This window comes from Macaca nemestrina, chromosome 4, assembly GCF_043159975.1.
Source record: "Macaca nemestrina isolate mMacNem1 chromosome 4, mMacNem.hap1, whole genome shotgun sequence".
In the NCBI taxonomy this organism is placed as follows: domain Eukaryota; kingdom Metazoa; phylum Chordata; class Mammalia; order Primates; family Cercopithecidae; genus Macaca; species Macaca nemestrina.
The window spans coordinates 144170016-144193004 of NC_092128.1; the positions used below are offsets into that span (position 1 = coordinate 144170016).

The 22989-nt window shown below is 45.3% G+C and overlaps 1 protein-coding gene across 10 annotated transcripts in view; it reads left to right on the top strand.

Annotated features, from left to right (window-relative positions):
* The window catches only part of LOC105466337 (calneuron 1), a 670377-nt gene that overhangs the window by 322154 nt on the left and 325234 nt on the right, over positions 1-22989 (top strand). For all 10 annotated transcript variants that reach the window (XM_011715318.3, XM_071095314.1, XM_011715320.3 and 7 more), the window contains one exon: positions 7042-7185. In XM_011715318.3, coding sequence (XP_011713620.1) covers positions 7042-7185 — 144 coding nt within the window. The remainder of the gene's footprint in view (positions 1-7041; positions 7186-22989) is intronic.

The window sequence follows — 22989 nt, forward strand, 5'->3', positions numbered from 1 at the left end:
AAGCAAGAGAGAGAGAGGGAGGTGCCAGGTTCTTTTAACCAACTCTTGCAGGAACTAATTGAGGACTCATGCGACCCCTCCCGCTCCTCCCAGAGAGGGTATTGATCTATTCATGAAGGATCTGCCCCCGTGGCTCACAGGCCTCCTATTAGGCTCCACTTCCAACAGTGGAGATCAAATTTCAACAGTGGAAACATCCAAAGTATAGCATCACCCTAGTGCAATTCTCCACTCTCATTTCTCAGTGTTTCCCGTTTCTCCACCCACCAGGCAGCCAGAATTGTAGACATGCTCGTGTCTTGCCGCATTTTCCCACCCCTGCCCGTTTGCCCTTCTCTTGATAGACTTGAGATTTAAAAGATTCAAGCATAACCCCAACAACCCTTCCTCAGAATTGTCCCTTCAACATATCGACTTCCGTGGGATTTTGTGCAGACGTGGATTATAGCACTTGTCATTCTTGCTTATGAACATCTGGTCACCTCTCTGTCTCTTCAACTGTAATACAGATTTCTTGCAGCCTGGAAAGTTTCTTTTGCTACTTATCTATCCTAGCACAGCAACTGACATATAACTAAATAGCAACTCTTTGCAGAATGAATGGCTTATTAATCATCTGTAATTATTCATTTTTTACCTTTCTTCGAGAAGGTGAAACCCCTTCTAAATCTCTTTGTCATAGGCTCAGTCTCTGCCCAATTTCTTTCTTTGCATAAATAACTCTAGTTTTATATCTTACATTTTCTGGTGCATTTCCATTGCTTTTAAATAATTGTCTTGCCTAGCCTTGCTGAACCGCATCTTTCTCCAGTCTTGCAATGTCTCAGTGCCATGTATCCTCACAAAGCATCTTCTTTGTTAGTAGAGCCATCACTTTATGCAGTGAAGACCCACAATCTTCCTGAAGATATATTTCGGTGGAGAACAAGCAGCTTTTGCATCGTGCACACACTGAGATAGGAAAAATTGTTGTCTTCATTACCAGTGTGAGGTGGCAAATTAGTACTGTAAATTTCACCTGATTCTTCAAAGCCAAACATCAGCCAGCTAATATCGATGCTGGCTGCTGTCTGGACTTTATCTGTTGCCTGAGAAATGAGTCTGCGCCCCGCGGTAGCTGTGCTTTTGCCGTTGTTCCTGCCTGGAATGGGCTGTGTCATTAGGAAGCATCATGGAGCTGAGGCCTGATTGTCAGAGGGCGCTAGGTCTCAATGCAGACATTTTTTTTTTTTTTTTTTTTTAAAGAAAAAAGAAAGCCTGGCACAGTGGCTCGTGCCTGTTATCCCAGCACTTTGGGAGGCTGAGGCAGGTGGATCACCTGAGGTCAGGAGTTCGAGACCAGCCTGGCTGACATAGTGAAACCCCGTCTCTACTGAAACTACAAAAATTAGCCATCATGGTGGTGAGTGTCTGTAATCTCAGCTACTCATGAGGCTGAGGCAGGAAAATCACTTGAACCAGGGAGGCAGAGGTTGCAGTGAGCCGAGCTCATGCCACTGCACTCCAGCCTGGGTGACACAGCGAGATCATATCTCCAACATAAAAAGAAAGAAAGAAAGAAAAAAGAGTTACCAGCTCATGCCTGTAATCCCAGCGCTTTGGGAGGCTGAGGCAGAAGGATTGCTTGAGGCTGGGAGTTCAAGACCAGCCTGGGCAATACAGTGAGACCCTGTCTCTACAAAAAAATTAAAAATAAAAAATTAGTCAAGCATAGTGGTGTGTACTCAAGAGGCCACGGCAGGAAGATCCCTTGAGCCCAGGAGCTCAAGGCTGTGGTGAGCTATCATGGCACCACTGCACTTCAGCCTGGGCAACAGAGCAAGACTGTCTCAGGAAAAAAAAAAAAAAAAGCTACCAGCATAATGAGAAGTAAATCTCTTGGGCTGAATAACAGGATTATTTCTTTCCAAGTCCTTGCTTGGCTCAAGATTCTCTGCTTTCCTTTAGGGAGGAGGGGCTCAGATCCCTGTGGGAACGCCGACTTCGATTCTGGCGACTCCATATGCGTGTGGAGACTGGAGTCCTTCTTTGAGATGATGCGTCTTGCCACGTGTCCTTTCATACAGCACACAATGACAGTTGGACGGGTTCCTATCACCATTGCAGACAGCACTTCTGTGGCCCACAAAGACGTCTTGGAGGTGGCTAAAATTGGCATACTACTGTCTAACGTGCACGTGTTGCATGAGATGGAGGAGTAAAATTTAATTAAAGACCAAAGATACAGCATGCTCACGTAGCCCTGAAGCACCAGAGACTTTGGCCCAAAGAAAAGGAGTACGTTTCAGTGAAAAGCACACAACATTACTGGCTGTTCTTGAAAACTTGATCTGTGGTCCCCAGTTCCCAAGGATGGGAAAGTGGCCAAAGCCCACTCAATGCTGGGAGCCGTCCTCCTAGAGCCAGAGGGATCCTGCCTGTTCCAATGTGTCCGCGGGTTTTATGGGCATATTTTTCACACCCTGTTCTGCTATTAAAAATAAAATGAGGCACACATCACATGTCTCTCCCAGACTGCAAGACCCATTTCCTTCTAATAAGCCTCTGGTTCGCCTGGGCTTTCCTTACCCTAGAAACATTAAATCTCTAGAGGTGCCTCTTATGGATTTCTAGTTTTGTATTTTTTTTTCCTCTTTCTGCTATTTTGAAAAAAAAAAAAAAAAGAAGTTAGTGAGGTTTGTCTGCTTCTGCAGACAGACAGACAGACAGACAGACACACACACGCACACAGACACACACACGAATTCTCTACCTGGGAGCCAGGAGCTCCCTATGCAAATAGAGAATAAAGAAGGACAGATTTGTCTTACTTACCTGCATGCCACAGAAAATAGAAGCCTGAGCTGATGTGTGGCCTGCCCTGTCCTGGGCTTGGTTGGAAGAGGCCAGCCTTGCTCCAGACTACAGAGTAAGCGGTAGGCATTCAAGGCTTCAAAGGAGCAGGTCCCTTTAGCGGAGGGAAGTTCTGGAGTGACCTCCATCTATAGTGTGACTTGCTAAATCCAGTAGCCCCAAAGGTGGGGCAACCTGGAAGTCCAAAGGCTCAGCTGTCCAGGTCCTCATTTCCAGGCCATGTTCTCAAACACCACCAGCTAGGGCCCGGTGGGGTGTCGTCCAGTGTAAGGATGTAGGTTGATGTTCACCCGTAAGGTCTAGGGCATACAGGGAGACCGCAGGAGCAAGGCCTGCCAATGAAAGGAACCCACCCTGTCCAGCCATATCAGCAGCCCAGCGAGTTCAGGATTGAGTCAGAAGGAAAGGGAAGGGGAGATGCCTTGGGAAGGAGCGGTCCAGAGAACTAAGAGCAAGGCTAACTTACAACTGGCTATCCAGTGACTGTAGCCGCAGACCTTGCCATCCTCTGACATTTCCTACTGTTGTCTCGTATGTCCTGGCTCCCATGTAAAACCCTGCTATAGAGGCTGGAAGGAGATCAGACCTAGCCCAATTTTTCTGATGGGGAAATTGAGGCTGAGGGGGAAGCCTGCACCAGCTTGAAGGGCAGCGCTGGTGCTGGCTGCCTCATGGGCTGACTCTCACTTTGGGAGGCCTGGTCTCTGCATCTTCCCATCCTTGGCAATTGGGATCCGAGCTCAGGCCACATGAGGCTATGTCCTCCACTCCAGTGTCCTTGAGCACAGTGCGCCATGACCTCAAACTGAGCAGTGGCTCCAAGCTCCTTCCAGACCCGTCGGGACTTGGTAGGAAAACATATGGCTGTTCTAGGTCACCTTGAGCATATTTCATTGATGGGAAAAGCTCAAAATGCAGACAAATGCCTTGATTCAGAATTTGGGTTGGACTAAAATTTGTTTCTATACCATTGATGGAAAGAAAGGGGAGGAGGTGTTGAATAGCAGATTAATAGGGTATGTAAGAGAACACAGGCTTCCTGTTCTTCGCTTAACCACTTTAACGATGTCCACAGATTCATAGAAAGAAGGGCTGGAGGACCTGGGGGATCCTTGCAGCCAGCACAGCTCATTTTACGCATGAACAAACTGAGGCCTCCAGGGTTTGGCCGCAGACCTAATTAGCTAATACGCCTGGCTGGAAGCCTAGGGTCCTGGTGCACAGGCTGGTCTCCTTTCTGCTGGAGCCCACAGTTCATCACAGAAAGAATTCAACATGCTGCATTAGTATTGATAATGAATTTACTACTAATATATGATTCTTATCCATTCAGACTCATCATCCGTTGAACAGCTATCTGTCTAGCGCCTCCTACAGTGTGGGCAGGGAACGCATTAAGATGAAAGAAGGGTAGGAGGTGCTTACCGCTCAGAAAAGAAGCCAATTGTAGTATTTCTAGATGGAGTATGCCGGATGTCACAAGAAAGGAATGAATGACCTGCTGTGAACAGTCAGCAGAAAGGGAGATAACTTGGCTATGGTGAGCAAAGACAGTTTTGTGGAATCCATGACCCCTGCTTTGGTGTTTTGCAGTGGGCAAGTCCATGAAAACTTGCTCCCAAAGTCCGAGGAAGCTGAGAGGCTGAAGAAAGAGGCTGGCATGTCTAGCTTCTCAGAAAGAAACATTTAATAGGGACTTACCCTATGCCTGTGTCTTGCGGGTTGGTGAGACAAGATGGTGGATCCCCCTGGCCTATCACCTACCAGACCCAGGACTTACATACCATAGGGAAGGAATGTGTAGGACAATTGTAGGGAGAGGCAGGAGTCTGCCTAAGGGCAGGATGTATGGTAAGTACACGGTCTTACACAAGGAACAGTAGATAAAATAGAAAAGGCATTCCCAGAATTAGAGTTTATCAGAAGTCAACAGGGCAGATTAGCATCCAAGATGGAGTCACTTTAGCATCCACACTTGACCTTGAAGGATGGATATAATTTTGGGCAAGGAAAGAAAAAGGGAAGATGTTTCGGGCAAAAACACTGGAAGCAATAGTGTGGCAATCTGAAAAGCAGCCTCCAAAGATATCAAATCCTAATCTCTGAGATTTATAAATGTTACCTTACAGAAAAGTCTTTGAAGATGTGATGAAGTTAAGAATCTTGAGATGGGGAGATTATCTTGGATTATCTGAGTGGTCCCTAAAAGCAAACACAAGTGTCCTTATAAGAGCAGGGCAGAGGGAGATTTATAGACAGAAGAGGAGAAGGTGGAGATTGGAGTGATGGGGCTACAAGCCAAGGAATGCTGGAGCCTCTGGCAGCTGGAAGAGACAAATAGATTTTCTCTTAGAGCCTTCACGGGGAGCACAGCTCTGCTGACATCAGGATTGTGATCTAATGTTGCTGATTTTGGAATTCTGGCCTCCAGACTATGAAAGAATAGATTTCTGTTGTCTTAAGTCACCAAGTTTGTGGTAATGACCATGCCAGGGCATGGCGAGATATTCAGTGAGGTAATAAGTAAATGAGTCAGAGTCAAGGGGCTTGTATGCATTTGAAGAGCGATAGAAAGTTTCTGCATGCATCTTACCATCCTGAGTGGAGTCAGGCTGAGTGGAAGAACCCCAATGCCTGGTGGATCATTTTTATTTCTCAGTATTTATTAATACTGTGCTTCTCACATGATAGAAAGTCAATACTAGTTGCGTGGCATGGTGAATAATGACAGCTGACATGTCTGGGCTTGCACTTCGTTTATTGATGAAAAGTCAAAGCTGCTCTAGGTCTGGTGTGCTCAGAAACAATTAATGAACCTTTCATCTTCACACTGTGACCTCCAGTTCCTTGTGTTGTACATCCAATCCAGGACTGACAGCTGCAGTGGCTCTGGAGAAGGGGACTTTGGGTGGAATTTAGAGCAACTCTGGTTTAGGGGAAGAGGAGGGGAGATTGTCTGCCAGGTGAAACAGCCCTTACTGACAGCAGAGTCGAGTTCTCTGCTAGCCCAGGGACAAAGTGATTAAAGGCCTCTTTTGAGTTTTCATGATGCTCTTATTGATCTGAGGTTGTTTATAGCTACAAAACACCTGTAAATTAGGAGAATGAGATACAAACAGCAGGATACTTAACCCTTCTCCTCCTATGAGGCTGAAAGAGCTTTCTGCACAGCTCCTACAGCTGCAGGGATCTGAAATATGCCTGCAGAGGGGAACTGCATTCTCCTTTCCTCCTGAGGACTGCAGTTAAGAGGCAGCTTTCTCCTCACAGCTGAAACCAAATCCTCACCTTTGCTCAGAAAGTGTCCTTGGTTAACATGATTCTCTGCTGGGACCACCATCTAATCGTGTGCCTCCTACAGAGTTGGAGGATGCTCAGGTCCAGCTGTCTCCTTTCTTCCTTCCTCCCCTCCCCCATTTCCTATCCCCCCTCCCCTCCCCCCTCCCCTCCCCCATCTCCTCTCCCCCTCCTCCCCTCCCCCCCTCCTCCCCTCCCCCCTCCCCCCTCCTCCCCTTCCCCCTTCTCCCCTCCCCCTCCCCTCCCCTCCTTCCTTCCTTTCCTACTTCCTTCCTTCCTTTTCATTTTCTTTTTTTTTCTTTCTTTCTTTTTCTTTCTTTCTCTTTCTTTTCTTTTTCTTTCTTTTCTTCCTTTCCTCCTTTCTTTTTCTTTTTTCCTTCTTTTGTCTGACTGCCTTCCTGCTGTCCTTCCTCCCTCCCTTTCTTTTTCTTTCTTCTTTCCTTTTTCCTTCCTTCCTTCCTCCTTACTTCCCTCCTTCCTCCCTCCCTCCCTTGCTTTCTTCCTTCCTTTCTCCCTCCCTTCTTCCCTTTTTCCCCCTCCCTCCATTCCTTTCTTTTCCTTTCTCTTTTTTCCTCCCTCCATTCTTCTCTTCCACTCTCCCTTCCACCTTTCTCTTTTTCTCTCTCCCTTTCTCCCTTTCCTTTTCTTTCTCTTCTTTCTCATTTTCTCTTCTCCTCTCCTCCCTTCCATTTCCTTTTTTCTCTTTCCTTTTTCTTTTCTTTGTTTCTTTTCTTATGTTCTTCTTCTGTCTTCCCTTTTATCTGATTAAAGAGTTTTAACAAATCACTGTTTGTAAAGCAGTTAGGAGTTCTCGGTAGACAATCACCAATGACTGCAGTGCAATAAAGCCAACCATGTGACCACTGGACTTTCTTTGCTTTTCCATTGTAGAAATCCGAGAGGCCTTTCGGGTTCTCGACCGGGATGGGAACGGCTTCATCTCCAAGCAGGAGCTGGGCATGGCCATGCGCTCTTTGGGGTACATGCCAAGTGAGGTGGAGCTGGCCATCATCATGCAGCGCTTGGACATGGACGGTAAGACCCGTACAAGCAGCTTCTCCCCTGAGACATGCCCTGGTCTCATCAGTGAGACGTCGGATTTATGCAGGGCCTCGCACTTTTGATTCCAAAGACTTGGTTTACATTTGAGAAACAGAAACCTGGACTAGAACAGGCTTTTTTGGTAACTTTCCATAGAGTTCTAGGGCCCTGTAGAGATTGTTTTAGGGCCACTATAGGATGGGGCAAGGAAAGAAGCCTGGCTGGTGGAGCAGTTATAGCACCTTCTTATTTCCCTTCTCCTCCTTCTCCTCCCCTCCCCCCTCCCCATCCCTCTCCCCCTCCCCATCTTCCTCTCCCTCCCCATTCCTCCTCCCTCCTCCCCTTCCTCCTCCTCCTTCTTCTTCCTCTTCCTCTTCTTCTTCTTCTCCCTCCCCCTCTTCCTCCTCCTCCTCTTCTAAATAACAGCTTTATTGAGATAGAATTCACACACTCTAATATTCACACATTTAAAGTGTACAATTCAGGGGTGCTTAGTGGATGCACAGGGTTTTTTTTGTTTGTTTGTGTCCTCTTTCTTTATTGGATGCTTTGTAGATGTCACGCAGATCTAAAAGTTACATTGTTGAGAAATTATTTAAAAACTGGTCTTGGTCCAGAGCTCCAAGCTAGAAGCAAAAAGGAATGGAGATGGCGGGATCTTCCTCCAACATCACCAAAACCCCTCAAACAAGAATCCTAAGCTCCTGCATGAGCTAGAGCCTGGGCTTGGGCTCTTGGGCTAATCCTCAGTGTTTCTGGCTGCATCACAGGCAGGAAAAGTTCACCAGCAACGGGCTGCAGGGAACAGCCAGTAAAGTCCAGACATGGACAAATGTAACTGGAAGGAGGATATGAAACAGACAGGTAACTGTCCCGCTGTAGTTAAGAGGGCAGCTAACGCAGGTGGAGGGGCAGGGGAGGGGCCGTGGGAGCAGTGCTGCCGCACTGCGGGAATGTAGTCCCAGTGTAGCCAGAGGAGAGTCACAGCTTTGTAAAACCAATGCCACAACGGATTTTAGTTGGAAGCCATTATCCTCAGCAAACTAACACAGGTACAGAAAGCCAAGCACCACATGTTCTCACCTTTTTTCTTTTTTCATGACAAGTCTATTTTAACATTTTTATCTTATTTTAATTTAATTTTTATTTTTAATTGTATTTTATTTATTTATTTATTTTTGAGATGGAGTCTCGCTCTGTCGCCCAGGCTGGATTGCAGTGACACAGTCTCGACTCACTGCAACCTCCACCTCCCGGGTTCAAGCGATTCTCCTGCCTCAGCCTCCAGAGTAGCTGGGACTACAGGTGCCCGCCACCACAACTGACTAATTTTTGTGTTTTTAGTAGAGATGGAGTTTCACCATGTTGGCCAGGATGGTCTTGATCTCCTGATCTCACCTTGGCCTCCCAAAGTGCTGGGATTACAGGTGAGAGCCAGCGTGCCTGGCCTAAATTGTATATTATTTTAGGTTCCAAGATACCTGTGCTTTTCCTCACTTATAAGTGGGAGTTGAATGATGAGAACATAGTGGGGAACAACACACACTGGGGCCTGTTGGGGGTGGGGAGGGAGAGCATCAGGAAGAATAGCTAATGGGTGCTGGGCTTAATACCAAGGTGATGGGTTGATCTGTGCAGCAAACCACCACAGCACATGTTTACCTATGTAACAAACCTGCACATCCTGCACACAGACCCCGGAACTTAAAAATAAAAGTTGAAGGAAAATAAAATAACACCTTCATCACTCCAAAAAGGATTCTCACGTCTCTTAGCCATCACCTCCCAATCCCCCTGTCCCCGCAAGCCCTAGGCAACCACTTCTCTATGTTGTCCGAGAGACTGGTCAGTGGGAAGCAGCTGTTGGTCTCCAGACAGAGGTCCTAACCCAAGACCAGAGGGCTCACATGTCGTGCGTCCTTCTGGTGAGCTGGGGATTCCCATGTACCAGCTTCGACTTGAGGTGTTCCCTGTTGGCCAGGATGTCTCCAGGCCAGTCAGTGTCTCTGCTTCCCACAGACCCGCATTTCCTGTGCAACCTGGAAAACAAATCCTAGACTTAATCCTGGGCCAGTCACTGTCCCCATTCCTGCCCAGCAGACTGATGGAAGGGGCTTCTAGGAAGAAAACTGCATTATCTTCCTGCCCTACCCCGCACGCCGATGTCTGCAGACTGCCTCCTTGCCTCTAAGTTCTTTGGGATGGTCTGTCCCAAGGACACCATAACCCGCAGGCTTTGGAGCCTTCTGAGCTGGAGCTACTGTATCATTCCCATTGTCACGTCCTTCGGTCTGGACGTTCCCATTGTCCAGATCTGTTCAGAGGCTTCCCTCTTAGCCTCTTTTTTTTTTTTTCTTTTTTACCCAACTTCCATCTTCTCCAAAGCTTCAGAGAAATGACCTGCAGCTTATTCTCTGATGACTGTGGCAGTCCCCTATCTAGTCCACACCCTTCTTAGCAGAATCGTGTTTTTGGATTGAAGGATCTTGGGACCAGTAGCAAAAGCACCCTGTTTTCTACCCAACTCTCTGCCCCATTTGGCTCAGTAATCCCAAGTTGGTTAACATCTCCAAGTAGCTACTGAAGACATGAAGTGTTTCAGTTAAGGCTTTCAAAGTAGCCCCATAGGCAGAGCCATAAGATCTGGTCCTCGCCACCTGTGTCTACACCCTGAGCCCCTTGTCTTAATTCAGTAAGGAAGTACTACGCCCCTTCATACGCCATGACTGCTCCACCCAACCACCTAGACACTCTCTGCTGTGCCTCACACCCGGCCAGGACCTCACTTGGTGAATGAGTCCAAAGTCAGAACTGACTGGCTTCATACCACCCTCAAACTCATTGATGGCGTCTGCCAGGGCATCGATGGTCTCAATATCCAGGTGATTGGTGGGCTCATCCAGGAGGAGCATGTAGGGGTTCTGCCAGGCCAGCCAGGCCAGGCTAGATGCACAGATTTGTGCAACACATGCCACAGTCGATTTTAGAACATTTTCATTGCTCCAAAAAGAAACCTTGCATCTCACTTTTTTTTTTTTTTTTTTTGACGGAGTCTCACTCTGTCACCAGGCTGGAGTGCAGTGGCGCCATCTCTGCTCACTGCAACCTGCGCCTCCCGGGTTTAAGCGGTTCTCCTGCCTCAGCCTCCTGGGTAGCTGGGACTACAGGCACCTACCACCACAGCCAGCTAATTTTTGTATTTTTAGTAGAGATGGGGTTTCACCATGGTGGCCAGGATGGTCTCGATCTCTTGACAATGTGATCCGCCCGCCTTGGCCTCCCAAAGTGCTGGAATTACAGGTGTGAGCCACTGCATCCGGACAAAACCTTGCGCCTCTTAGCCATCACCTCTCAATCCCTGTATTTCCCCAAGCCCTACGCAAGCACTTCTCTACGTTCCGTCTCTGTGGTTGCTTCTGCTGGACATTTTCTATAAATGGAATCATGTAATTTGCCTTCCTTTGTGAGTAGCTTCTCGCACTTACTATAGTGTTTCCAAGGTTCACCTGTGTGGTAGCATTTATCATGACTTCATTTCTTTTGATGGCCATATTCCTATTCCACTGTATGAACAAAACAGCTTGTTTTATGTCTGTTTTCTATTTACTGAGTTTCCGCATACAACCTCGCTGGAAAAAATACAACCTTGTAGTGTTTCTTTAATTTGTGACAGAGTCTCACTCTGTCTTATGCCCAGGCTGGAATTCAGTGGCATGATCTTGGCTCACTGCAACCTCCATCTCCCAGATTGAAGCGATTCTCCTGCCTCAGCCTCCTGAGTAGCTGGGGTTACAGACGTGCGCTGCCACGCCTGGCTAATTTTTGTATTTTAGTAGAGATGGGGTTTCACCATGTTGGCCAGGCTGGTCTCGAATTCCTGAGCTCAAGTGATCCACCCGCCTCAGCCTCCCAAAGTGCTGGGATTACAGGTGTGAGCCATCGTGCCCAGCCCTCATAATGTTTAAAAAGCTTTGAGAAATGGGCTGGGCACAGTGGCTCACACCTGTATCCTAGCACTTTGGGAGGCCAAGGCGGGCAGATCACCTGAGGTCGGGAGTTCAAGACCAGCCTGATCAACATAGAGAAACCCTGTCTCTAACAAAAATACAAAATTATCCGGGCATGGTGGCACATGTCTGTAATCCCAGCTACTCAGGAGGCTGAGGCAGGAGAATCCCTTGAACCCAGGAGGCGGAGGTTGCGGTGAGCCGAGATTGTGCCATTGTACTCCAACCTGGGTGACAGAGCAAAACTCCATCTCAAAAATAAAGTAAAATAAAATAAAATAAGCTTTGAAAAACGACTAGATTTGATCATCTTTAAGGTTCTTCCCTACTCTAGAACCCTAAGTTTTATCCCAAACCAGCTAGATCTTGCCTTAGATAAAGGTCTAGGAAGGAGGCCTCTTTGTTTTGTTTTGTTAACACACACCGTTCCCCTCTGAAAAGCAGCTTAATTCTAGGCATTGGGCACCAGAGGATTGGGCTTTTGGCATCCCTGGGTTGAGCATGAGATATACACCAAGAAGCAAGGACAGAGGAGATGGGCAGGAAGTCTCTTTGGAAGAACAGATCAAGGTTATGATAAGGAGATGTTTGCTCGGCCTGCAGGCTAGTTGCAAGAGCATGGTTCTCGCCTGTTATCTTGCTGGACTTGTTGGGAGGATGATAATAAGGGTGACCATATGGTGAATGGACCCTAGGGCCAACCGCCAAGTGCAGCTGTAGACATTTATTTTCTGGTTCAGGATAGAGATGTTTTATCCAGGGTATTCAGTTGTATGAGTGGTTCCCAGCTTGTTCTCCCAATTCTGATTGCTGGTGACTCACCATGTCTTTGTAGGCCTGATTCGACCTTGCTTTACATTTTAGAGATATTTCTGAAAAGCTGGAGCAAAGCACACCTTTTCCAGCAAGATCTTACTTCCAGTGACTTCCATCATTATCTCAGAGATACATTTAGAGGAAAACAAGTTTCCTCCTTAAAACGAGAAAAGTCTTAACCTGTACCTCTGTTTCTGGAACTAAGAAGGCTTTGGGTCTTTGATTCTGCTCACACAACTCTTGTAATAAAACCTAGTCAATCGCACCTGTAATCGGAGGCTGAGGCGGGCAGATCATCTGAGGTCAGGAGTTCGAGACCAGCCTCACTGACATGGTGAAATTCCGTCTCTACTAAAAATACAAAACAATTAGCCAGGTATGGTTGCACGTGCCTGTAATCTCAGCTACTCAGGAGGCTAAGGCACGAGAATCGCTTGAACCCAGGAGGCAGAGATTGCAGTGAGCTGAGATTGCGCCACTACACTCCAGCCTGGGCGACAAGGCAAGACCCCGTCTAAAGAAACAAACGAACAAACAAAAATCCTAGTCAAATGGACTAAATGTGAATGGAATTAGCAATTAGCAACTTCTTTACACACAGGAAGGGCTTATTTTTCTTGTAGAGTGTTATTCCTAGTTATGTCTGGAAGTTATTCCTATAATTGTGGGAGAGTTATTCCTATAAGATTTAAGGATCTTGCTGGGTACTGTGGCTCACATTTTGTAATCCCAGCACTTTGGGAGGCCAAGGTAGGACGACTGCTTAAGGCCAGGAATTTGAGACCAGTCTGGGCAGCATAGTGAAAACCCGTCTCTGCAAAAATAGAAAAAAATAGCTGGGCATAGTGGTGCACATCTGTAATCCCAGCTAGCTGGGAGACTGAGGCAGGAGGATTGTTGAGGCTGATGCAGGAGGATTGCTAGAGCCTAGGAGTTCAAGACTGCGGTAAGCTATGATTACGCCACTGTACTCCCACCTGGGTAATAGAGCTAGACCCTTGTCTCTAAACAAACCCCAATAAACAAAAAAAATAAAAAAAGATTTAAGCGTCTTCAGCCCCAAGTTCATGCTTGTTTGTATATTCTTTCATTGGACCCCAGCTTGTGGGGAAATTTTTAGATTACTGCAAATTTTCCCTGATTTCATGAGAGCTTGGAGTCCCTTAGGGCTTTATGTGATGATATTGTTCAAAGAGCTTATCAGGGCTCAGGCATCTGGGATGCGATTTAAGAGACTTCAAGTTTCACCAATTTATTTGCAACTCATCATACTCAGCTACCAACACTGAAAGCAGAACTTCTGAGCAAATCTCACAGCGGATTTCTATTCATTCCTTTAACAAAAACCCAAGTCATCAACTATTTCACGGTGACCCATCAGGTAAAAGTGCATTTATTTATTTTTGAAGCTCAGCTTCCTTGAAGTTTTGTTTTGTTGCCTACAAAAGATTTAGTACAAAATCCATGAAAATACGCAGCAGTGTAGGCTACAGGCATTGCCGCCACAAAATTTATACAATCCCTAAGTGTGAAAAGAGCTAAATGAAAAATGCCCAGTCTGAGGTTGAAGTGCATGTCTTGAAGGTATTTTGCCAATTTCACTTTGCCAATGAGTGAAACTTCTCAGGTACCAGGTTCTGGTTATGGATGGAATGACTGCATTTAGTTGTCCTTCTCTTAGTGGGACCTTTTGAGCTGTTCTGTTAAGAAAAAAAAAAAAAAAAATTAGGTTCTAATTATATCCTTCCTTCCTCGCTTCTGTAACTGGGAATCCTCCGGAGATTCGAGCCTACCTAATTAAGTTTCTCTTTGGTGTGGAACATGTGGAACGGCAGAGATTTTTATTAGGTTGGTGCAAAGTAATCGCACCAGCCTAGTATGTGGATGATGCCAAAAAAAAAAAAAAAAAGAAAGAAAGAAAAAGAAAAAGGAGTGTTTGGGGCAAAGCTTAGGATTCTTTGCTATAGGATGATCATGCCTCCTGGTCTGTACACCCTGGTATTGGGCAGGCGGGATGGCAACGGTGCCTCTATCCATCCAGCTGGCTGTGATTAGAAGCAGGTCTGGCCCACACACCAATCTTTCTTTCTCTGCGGTCCCTGCCGCTTTGCCCGACAGTGAGGTCATACCTTCGGCACGAGGCCCGGCTGGAATTAGCCTGGGTTTGTCTGTGCAACCCAAGTTGACACATGACGTTTTCATTAGGTGGCTCCTTGGGAGGGGGGTGCCTTGCCGGCTGCACATGGAACAGTCATCTCCCTGGATTAGGGATCTCGCCTGGATTTCCTGGACACGGATCCAGCCAGACATTTCCAGGGGACAGAATGGAAGGCAGGCAGGAGGGTCTGGGATTGCTCACCTGGCCTGTAGCCAGTTTGCCCTCAGTGGTGGGACTGGCTGTGTGTGTATGTGTGTGTGTCTGTGTGTGCGTGTGCCTGCATGCACATGTGTGTGCCAAATGGGCTGAACTGCTCAGAGTTATTTTATTTTATTTTATTTTTTGTAGAGACAGGGTCTTGCTCTGTTGCCCAAGCTGGAGTGCAGCAGTATGCAGTAATTGCTCAGTGCAGCCTCAAACTCCTGGTTTCAAGCTATCCTCCCACGTCAGCCTCCCAAATGGCTGGGACTACAGGCTGCCCCACCCAGCTAAGTTTTTTGTTATTCTTTGCAGAGATGAAGTCTCACTCTGTTGCCCAGGTTGCTCTCAAGTTCCTGGCCTCAAGGGATCCTCCCGCCTTAGTGTCGCAAAGAGCCAGGATTACAGATGTGAGCCACTGGGCCCAGCCTGAACTATTCAGAGTTAAATACACAAAAAGCCCAAACTTCTGCCCAGTGCCTGGGGTCTCCTCTTTGGCTCATCACTGCAAAAGTTATTTCTTGGAACTTTAACTCAGTTCTTTGTTCTCTTGTGGTCACTGTTCCATTTCTCTTCCATCAGCCTCTGCAGCTAAGGTGACTTTTACCAAGCACCAGTTGAGGACCAAGATCCGCCTTTCTTGGATGCCTATTTTTGGGGGCCAGGATCTCTCCATCAGCCCTGATTCTGGAAGCCTGCAGTTCTTTTCCACCAGGCTCCTTGAGCCCTTTAAACCCAATTCCCAAGGTGTCCTTTGCATGTCAGGAATCAACTTTCCTCCTAAGCATCATATTAGTTATGTATCATCCTTGGATTGGCTGACAAAATAGTCACTCAAAGCCCTGGCACGGTGGCTCATGCCTGTAATCCCAGCACTCTGTGAGGCCGAGGCAGGTGGATCGCTTGAGGTCAGGAGTTTGAGACCAGCCTGGCCAATATGGTGAAACCCCGTCTCTACTAAAAATACAAAAATTAGCTGGGCATGGTGGCGGGCTCCTGTAATCCCAGCTGCTCAACTGGTTGAGGCGGGAGAATTGCTTGAACCTGGGAGTCAGAGGTTGCAGTGAGCCGAGATTATGCCATTGCACTCCAGCCAGGGTGTCCCGGCGAGACTGCCTCAAAAACAAAAAAAGAAAAAGAAAAACAAAAGTCACTCAAAAAATTGTCTCCAAAGCTGTATTCTGTTTATTTTATTTTTATTTTTATTGGTAGACACAGGGGGTCTCACTTTGTTGCCCAGGCTGTCTTGAACTTCCGGCTTCAGGTGATTCTCCTACGTCTGCTTCCCAAAGTGCTGGGATTATAGGCATGAGCCACCACACCCAGCCAAAGCTGAATTATAGAAGCAAGTTGAGAAAAATGGCTTCTTGAAGTCACTGTGGGCTGGGCTACACCCTATGTGTTCCCCTTAGTTCTGTGATCCGCACAAGCAGCTGTTTGGCTGATCTCAGAGCTTCCTGCAACATTCACTGGGGAATAAAGGCTTGGTATCCTCAAGACCTAAGGGATGTCTTCAATTGATTTCTGCATTCTCAGTACTTTCAAAACCACACTACTGGGTCATCTGGAGTGAATCCAGCTAACTTTGCAAATGCTTTCCTGAAACAATCAAACCAGGAAACATTCTCAGCAGCGCAAGGGCCCTTGCACCAGCCCCGCTCACATTTCCTAATGCAATTCTCTCTTCTTCCAACCCGCGCCCACCTCTCCTCTGCGAGGAGAACAAAGGTCCTTCTTTCAAACAGTTGAAGATCTTGCCCTCTTCCTCCTTGATTTACCTTCTGTTCCTCAAAGATGTAGAATCTCATGCAATTCTAGCATGTGTGTTGGAGTTTGGAAATTCATTCTCATTTCTCAACTTAGTTGTAATTTGTTTTCAAGGTTTGCCACTGCCTGGATAGGTGAATTTTATTCAGTTCAGTTAAATTTAAAAAGGATTTATTTCGGGCCCTTATGTGTGAACTTCCTTATTTTTATGGTTGGCAGGATTCACTCATGGTGTGTTTTGAGACAAACTGCTGAGCTGCCTAAGAACAAAATCATGGCCTGAGTCACATGAAAGATATTGGTGGTGTCCCCAATGTCAGCCCTCCTGTCCCCATCATCCCCTTTTCAATTGCCCATTCATTAAGAGTATTTATCCTGTGCTGATAAATCACATTAATATGACTTTTCTGTTTTCATTTCCAATCTCGTAGAAGACAGAAAGGGTATATAGTATATATAATGCCAAGCAGTGCTCATTTCCATTTCACCTTCAGACATGTCAGTGTGCTGGTCAGAATGCTCCAGAACTTGCATTCGGTCTCTTTGGTGAGATAGAACACACACTTCTTTCCTGTGCGTGAGGCAAGAAGCTCACCCACAGACTGCAGGAAGTGGAACTACCTGGCGAGAGGGGAAAGCGGGTGGAGATTTTAGCCTAAAGCAGAGGTTCCCAAACCTGATTACACATCAGAAGCACATGGGGAGTGTGTTAAACCCAAAAACAGGGCCAGGTGCAGTGGCTTACGTCTGCAGTCCCAGCACTTTGAGAGGCCAGGAGTTCGAGACCAGCCTGGGCAACACAGTGAGACTCCCGTTTCTACCAAAAGACACACACACACACCACACACACTCACACACACACACCACACAAAATAGCTGGGTGTGGTGACTTGCACCTAGGATCCCAGATACTTAGGAGGCTGAGGAAGGAGGATTGCTTGAGTCTGGGAGCTAGAGGCTGCAGTGAGATATGATTGTATCATTGCACTTCAGCCTGGGCAACAGCACAAGACTCTGTCTCTACAAAAGAAAAAAAAAATAAAACAGATTGATAGAATCAGAATCCCCAAGCGTAGAGCCCAGGAGCCTGTAGCCCACCCCCGCCCCCCCCGCTTTTTTTTTTTTTTTTTTGAGACAGAGTCTTGCTCTGTTGCCCAGATTGGAGTACAGTGGCACAATCTCTGCCCACTGTACAACCTCTGTCTCCCCGGCTCAAGGGATTCTTGTGCCTCAGCCTCCCGAGTAGCTGGAATTGCATGTGCATGCCACCATGCCCAGCTAATTTTGGTATTTTTAGTAGAGACGAGGTTTCTCCATGTTGACCAGGTTGGCCTTGAACTCCTGGCCTCACGTGATCCTCCTGCTTGGCCTCCCAAAGTGCCGGGATTACGAGTAGCTGGAATTACAGGTGCACGCCACCATGCCTGGCTAATTTTTGTATTTTTAGTAGAGATGGGGTTTCTCCATATTGGTCAGCTTGGCCTTGAACTCCTGGCCTCAAGTGATCCTCCCGCCTCGGCCTCCCAAAGGACTGGGATTACAGGTGTGAGCCATCATGCCCGGCCATGAGCCTGATCCTTTAACATCACATCAGGTTATCGTGCAGCCATATGTCCATTGACACAATTGGGCGGGGGGGGACCCTGGGTTAAAAGAAAACTCTTTGGCTACAGAGTAGTCATCGAGCTTGCGGATATTTGCATGAGCAAGAAGGTCTGTGTGGAAGGTAAATGTGAGGTGATAAGGAGTTTTTCCTTTGGGAACCTGATGAAGGAAGTAAAGTCCGTCCTTAGGGGTTCAGTCACCCCTGTCTGAATGCAGGTGGCCCTCAAAGTGCTTGCATGTGCAGAGACCTGGTGTCCTCCCTCCTCCACGTGTGGTCTGAGGACAGTCAGAGTCAGCATCACCTGGAAGCATGTTTAAGATGCTCCATCTCAGGCCCTACCCCTGACTTGCTGAATCAGAATTTTTCTCCTTTCTTTCTTTCTTTCTTTCTTTCTTTCTTTCTTTCTTTCTTTCTTTCTTTCTTTCTTTCTTTCCTTCTTTCTTTCTTTCCTTTCTTTCCTTCTTTCTTTCTTTCTTTCTTTCTTTCTTTCTTTCTTTCTTTCTTTCTTTCTTTCTTTCTTTTCTTTCTTTCTTTCTTTCTTTCTTTCTTTCTTTCTTTCTTTCTTTCTTTCTTTCTTTCTTTCTTTCTTTCTTTCTTTCCCTTCCTTCCTTCCTTCCTTCCTTCCTTCCTTCCTTCCTTCCTTCCTTCCTTCCTTCCTTCCTTCCTTCCTTCCTTCCTTCCTTCCTTCCTTTCTTTCTTTCTTTCTTTCTTTCTTTCTTTCTTTCTTTCTTTCTTTCTTTCTTTCTTTCTTTCTTTCTTTCTATCATCTATCTATGTTTTAGAGACAAGGCCTCTCTCTGTTGCCCAGGCTGGAATGCAGTGGTATCATCATAGCTCACTGCAGCCTTGTCTCCTGGGCTCAAGCCATCCTCCTCCCTCGTCACTGGTACTACAGGCGTGCGTCGTCACCACGCCTGGCTAATTTTTATTTTTTATTATTTGTAGCAATGAAGTTTTGCCATGTTGCCCAGGCTGGTGTAGAACTCCTGGCTTCAAGCAGTCTCCCACCTTGGCCTCCCTAAGTGCTGGGGTTACAGGCGTGAGTTACCATGCTTGGCCCAGAATTTTCCTTTTACCGAGATTCCCAGATGTTTCATATGCACATTGAAGTCGGAGATACCCTAGTCTGGGGCACACTTTGACAGATGGAAAGCAAACCCAATTATGTTTCCTTTTTTGAGGGTCTCTCTAGGGAGTGAAGCCCCTCCCTAGTCTCCTACAGGGAACTCAGTGCCTGGAGATTTGTACGTCTACGAATGACATAATTCACAAAGCCACTAGTGTTGGTGAAGAACAACTAAAGAAAAATGTCTCTGCAAATGCTTGCATTTGTGAATAAGCATAATTGGTATTAAACTCTTTTGTATTTCACTCTGTGTTAGTGAATTATGGCTTGTATGCTTTTGATCTTACTGTAGCAAGTTTTAACTGGATAATTAATGATAAATAACACTTATGTAATGCTCACCAGGACCCCAGTGATGACACTGGATAACAATAATACTAGCTAATGCATGCAGAGTTTTCATCATGGGCCAAAGACTGTTCTAAGCACTTGATTTATTAACTTACTTAACTATTATGATTCTCATTTTGTGGATGAGAAAAATGAAGTACCGAGGTTTCTAGAAACTTGCACAGGTCATGCCACTAGTAAGAGCCATGTGACTCTAAGATCTTAACCAGATAGCTTTTAGATATAGTATTCTTTTTGTAATTTTAGTGGATATAGGTCACTGAGGGTGACAACAGGACATTGAAACTCTTAACTGAACACACACATACACACACACACACACACACACACACACACACACCCTTGAAATACCTTGGTATTTCAAACCTATATGTGAACGTTTTGGCTTCCAATTGCTTTCCAAAATAGTCTCTAGAAACATGGGGTTCTCATGAGGTTACCTTTGGTTGGGCAAAAGACCCTAGCCACTCCCCAAAATGTCCTTCTAGCCACTCCCCAAAATGTCCTTGTATGAGAGCAGAGGATGTGAATTGAAGACAGTCTTTAGGTTTCTCATTGTTTTGGTGAAGGGAGAATTCTTCAGACTTGCTTGGGACATGGAATGGTACTGGATGATCATGACATTTCCTCTCCAACGTTCCTATCTCCCTAAGCAAGTCCATCCTCTATAGCATGCCCAGAAAGATATGCCATCTCCATCTTACTAACATTGACCATGTTGAATTCAAGTTTCAGCCGATGACTAACTAGACTGTTTGAGTCACTTCTAGCTATTCAAGCCAATATATTAAAAAAAAATTCTGGGCCAGGCATGGTGGCTCACACCTGTAATCCCAGCACTTTGGGATACTGAGGTGGGGGGATCACCTGAGGTCAGGAGTTCGAGACCAGCCTGACCAACATGGAGAAACCTCGTCTCTACTAAAAATACAAAATTAGCTGGGCATTGTGGTGTGTGCCAATAATCCCAGCTACTCGGGAGGCTGAGGCAGGAGAATCACTTGAACTCGGAAGGCAGAGGTTGCAGTGAGCCGAGATCGCGCCATTGCACTCCCGCCTGGGCTGCAAGAGTTAAAAAAAAAAAAATTCTGGTATGTGCGCCTATTCCAATAAGAGCAGCCTCATCCAATTTTACAGTCTGTCTTCTTTGATTTAACACCTAGAGTTCATTGTTACACCTATTCCCCAGACATAAGCTGATTGCAATTCTCTGTTCATTCACATCAGACCTAGAACGTTCCCTCTTGGGATATGCCAGTCTGATTCTAGCCATGGGCTTGGAGACAAGGAAACCTGGTAGGGGTAAACCTTGAAGAAATAGGCATCCCCTATCAAGGCAACTGCCTTAGCTGTGTTTATTACAGGTCTTCATGGTCTTCGAGTTGATCTTCTCTGAGCTGTAAGAGAGGACGTAAGGGAGACTTCGGGAATCAGTTTTCTAAACCCACCTAACAATTCCTGTTCTGAATCTCAGGTCCCACTCCTTTTCCATCGGGACCTGAAATTTCACATAAGAGATTTGATGAGTCTGTGATTTCAATCTATAATTCTACAGAGTGCACAGTTACATTTGGCATCTTCCCTGAAGGGTTATAAGAAATAAGAGATTATTTTAGGACCTCCATAGAAGCACGCTAGTTCTCTGTGACTTGAGCTGAGAGTCTAAAGGTCTGAGCTTGTTTGCTCTTACAAGGGTGTTCAGAAGCAGCCATCCCAGCTGGCAGTCCTGGTAGTCATCATCGTTACCATAAAGGTCAAACCTTGGAGCCACTTAGGTCTTCCAAAGCCTTACTTTCAATAATTATCGTATCCCAAGAAACCACAGATGACAGTTAATTAATCATAATGCTAATGCATGCGGTAGATACTCGTATCCCCTTTTCAGTGGGCAAGGAGGTCAGTGGTTAAAGGCAAGCAAACCAATCTCAGAATCTCACTTTGGAAGTTTGTTTTCTCCCTGGTACGAATGTACGGTGCCATCTTGAATGCAAAAACCATGCTGGATTCCTACAAGTGAGATTACTATGTGAAATATAGGAAGTTGCTAAAATTCTTCATGCTAAATAATATTTTCTTAGGCAATGTTTACCAAAAGGAATGTATGAGAATGCCTGTCTTAGAATGTTTTAACTAATATTGAGTATTATAATTTTTAAAAATCACGAGTAACATGATGGTGAAAAGTGGCAATTCATTTTGCTTTAACTAGTATGTGAGAGGAACAATGTTTTAAATATATTGATTGGTTATCCATTTTTTCCCCTTTGCAGGCTGCCTACTTTGTTTTCAGATCCGTTTCAGTAAGGATAGGCTAAGTTATGCTGCAGCAATAAATATACCCCCAAATAGCAGTGGCTTAAAACCACAAAATTAAAGCTGTCACTCAGACTGTGTGTTCACTGTGAGTTGGTTGGGTCTTTTCTCCATGTCATCCTCACTCAAGAGTTCTGGCAGAAAGAGACTCCAGCCTGTCTCTCCTTCCATGTTAGCTAAGGCAGGGGAAAGAAACCCAGGAATCACACAGTGATTCTTAAGGGTTTTGTCACTTCTATTCACATTTCACTGGTTAAAGCAAGTCACATGGCCATGACTAATATCAAAGGATGTTGAGGAGTACAACCCAACTCTATGCCCTGGAGGGAATGAATTGGAAATATTTGGTGAACAACACCAATGATAACTTTAGAATTTTAGGCTTCTCCTTTTTTTTTTTTTTTTTTTTTACTAGAATACCATATTCATTGCAAAAGTTTTATCGCAGGGCAAGTTCTTAGAAGTACCATGAAAAGGGGAGAAACACAATTATTATGGGAGACTTTACACATGCCTTTCCATTTGATCAAGTGGACAAAACGAAGTAACACAATTTGAATGACATGGAATGTGTGTGTATTAGTGTGTGTGTGTGTGTGTGTGTGAGAGAGAGATATAAATTTTATACCCTTAAAAAGAGAATAGCTTTCTTTTTAAGTGATTCTGGAACATTAAGTAAAACATGACTATGTATTAGGCTACAAAGGCAAACTAATTAAATCCCAAAGAACAAGTAATATAGGCACATTCTTTGACTACAATATAATAAACCAGAAATTAATAACACAAGTTTGAATAAGAATCCCACCCACTTGGAAATTTAAAAATTAAAAACCAAAAACCTTTCAATCTCATGAACAGATCCAAGCACTGATTCTTTGAAAAAGAAAAGAAACAAATTCACAAAGCATATTTAATTAAGAAGGAAAGCATTATCACTAAAATAAACTAGATGTGAAAAGTAAATATGGGAGATTTTTAAAAAGAATACTTGATACAGCTTCATATTAGTGCACTTAAATATCTACATGAAATGGAGATTTTTCTGGAAAAATGTAAATTATTGAAATTGGTTCAAGCTGAAGTCAATAGTCTAAATCAGAAGTTGCATACTTGCGGCCTACCAGCCAAATACAGCTCATAGCCATGTTATATTTGGCCTGTACACCATTTTATAAAGCAGAAAATCTCACATTAAAAATATACATTCCTCCTGTTAAAATATTGGAGAATTTGGCAAGACTAGACCTGCATTCCTTCATTGCAATAATTTGGTGAAGTTGAGTGGCCATCCCCTCTGGGTAGGGCATCTGCCACAGTCTCCATTATTCATTAGTGTTTTATGCCTGCCTACTCCCGTTTTGATGGACTGGCTTGGTCTCTATAGGCTTTGGAATTTGCGACCCTACCTGTACGGACCAGCAATAAGGGCATATTTTACTATTCTATTTTCATT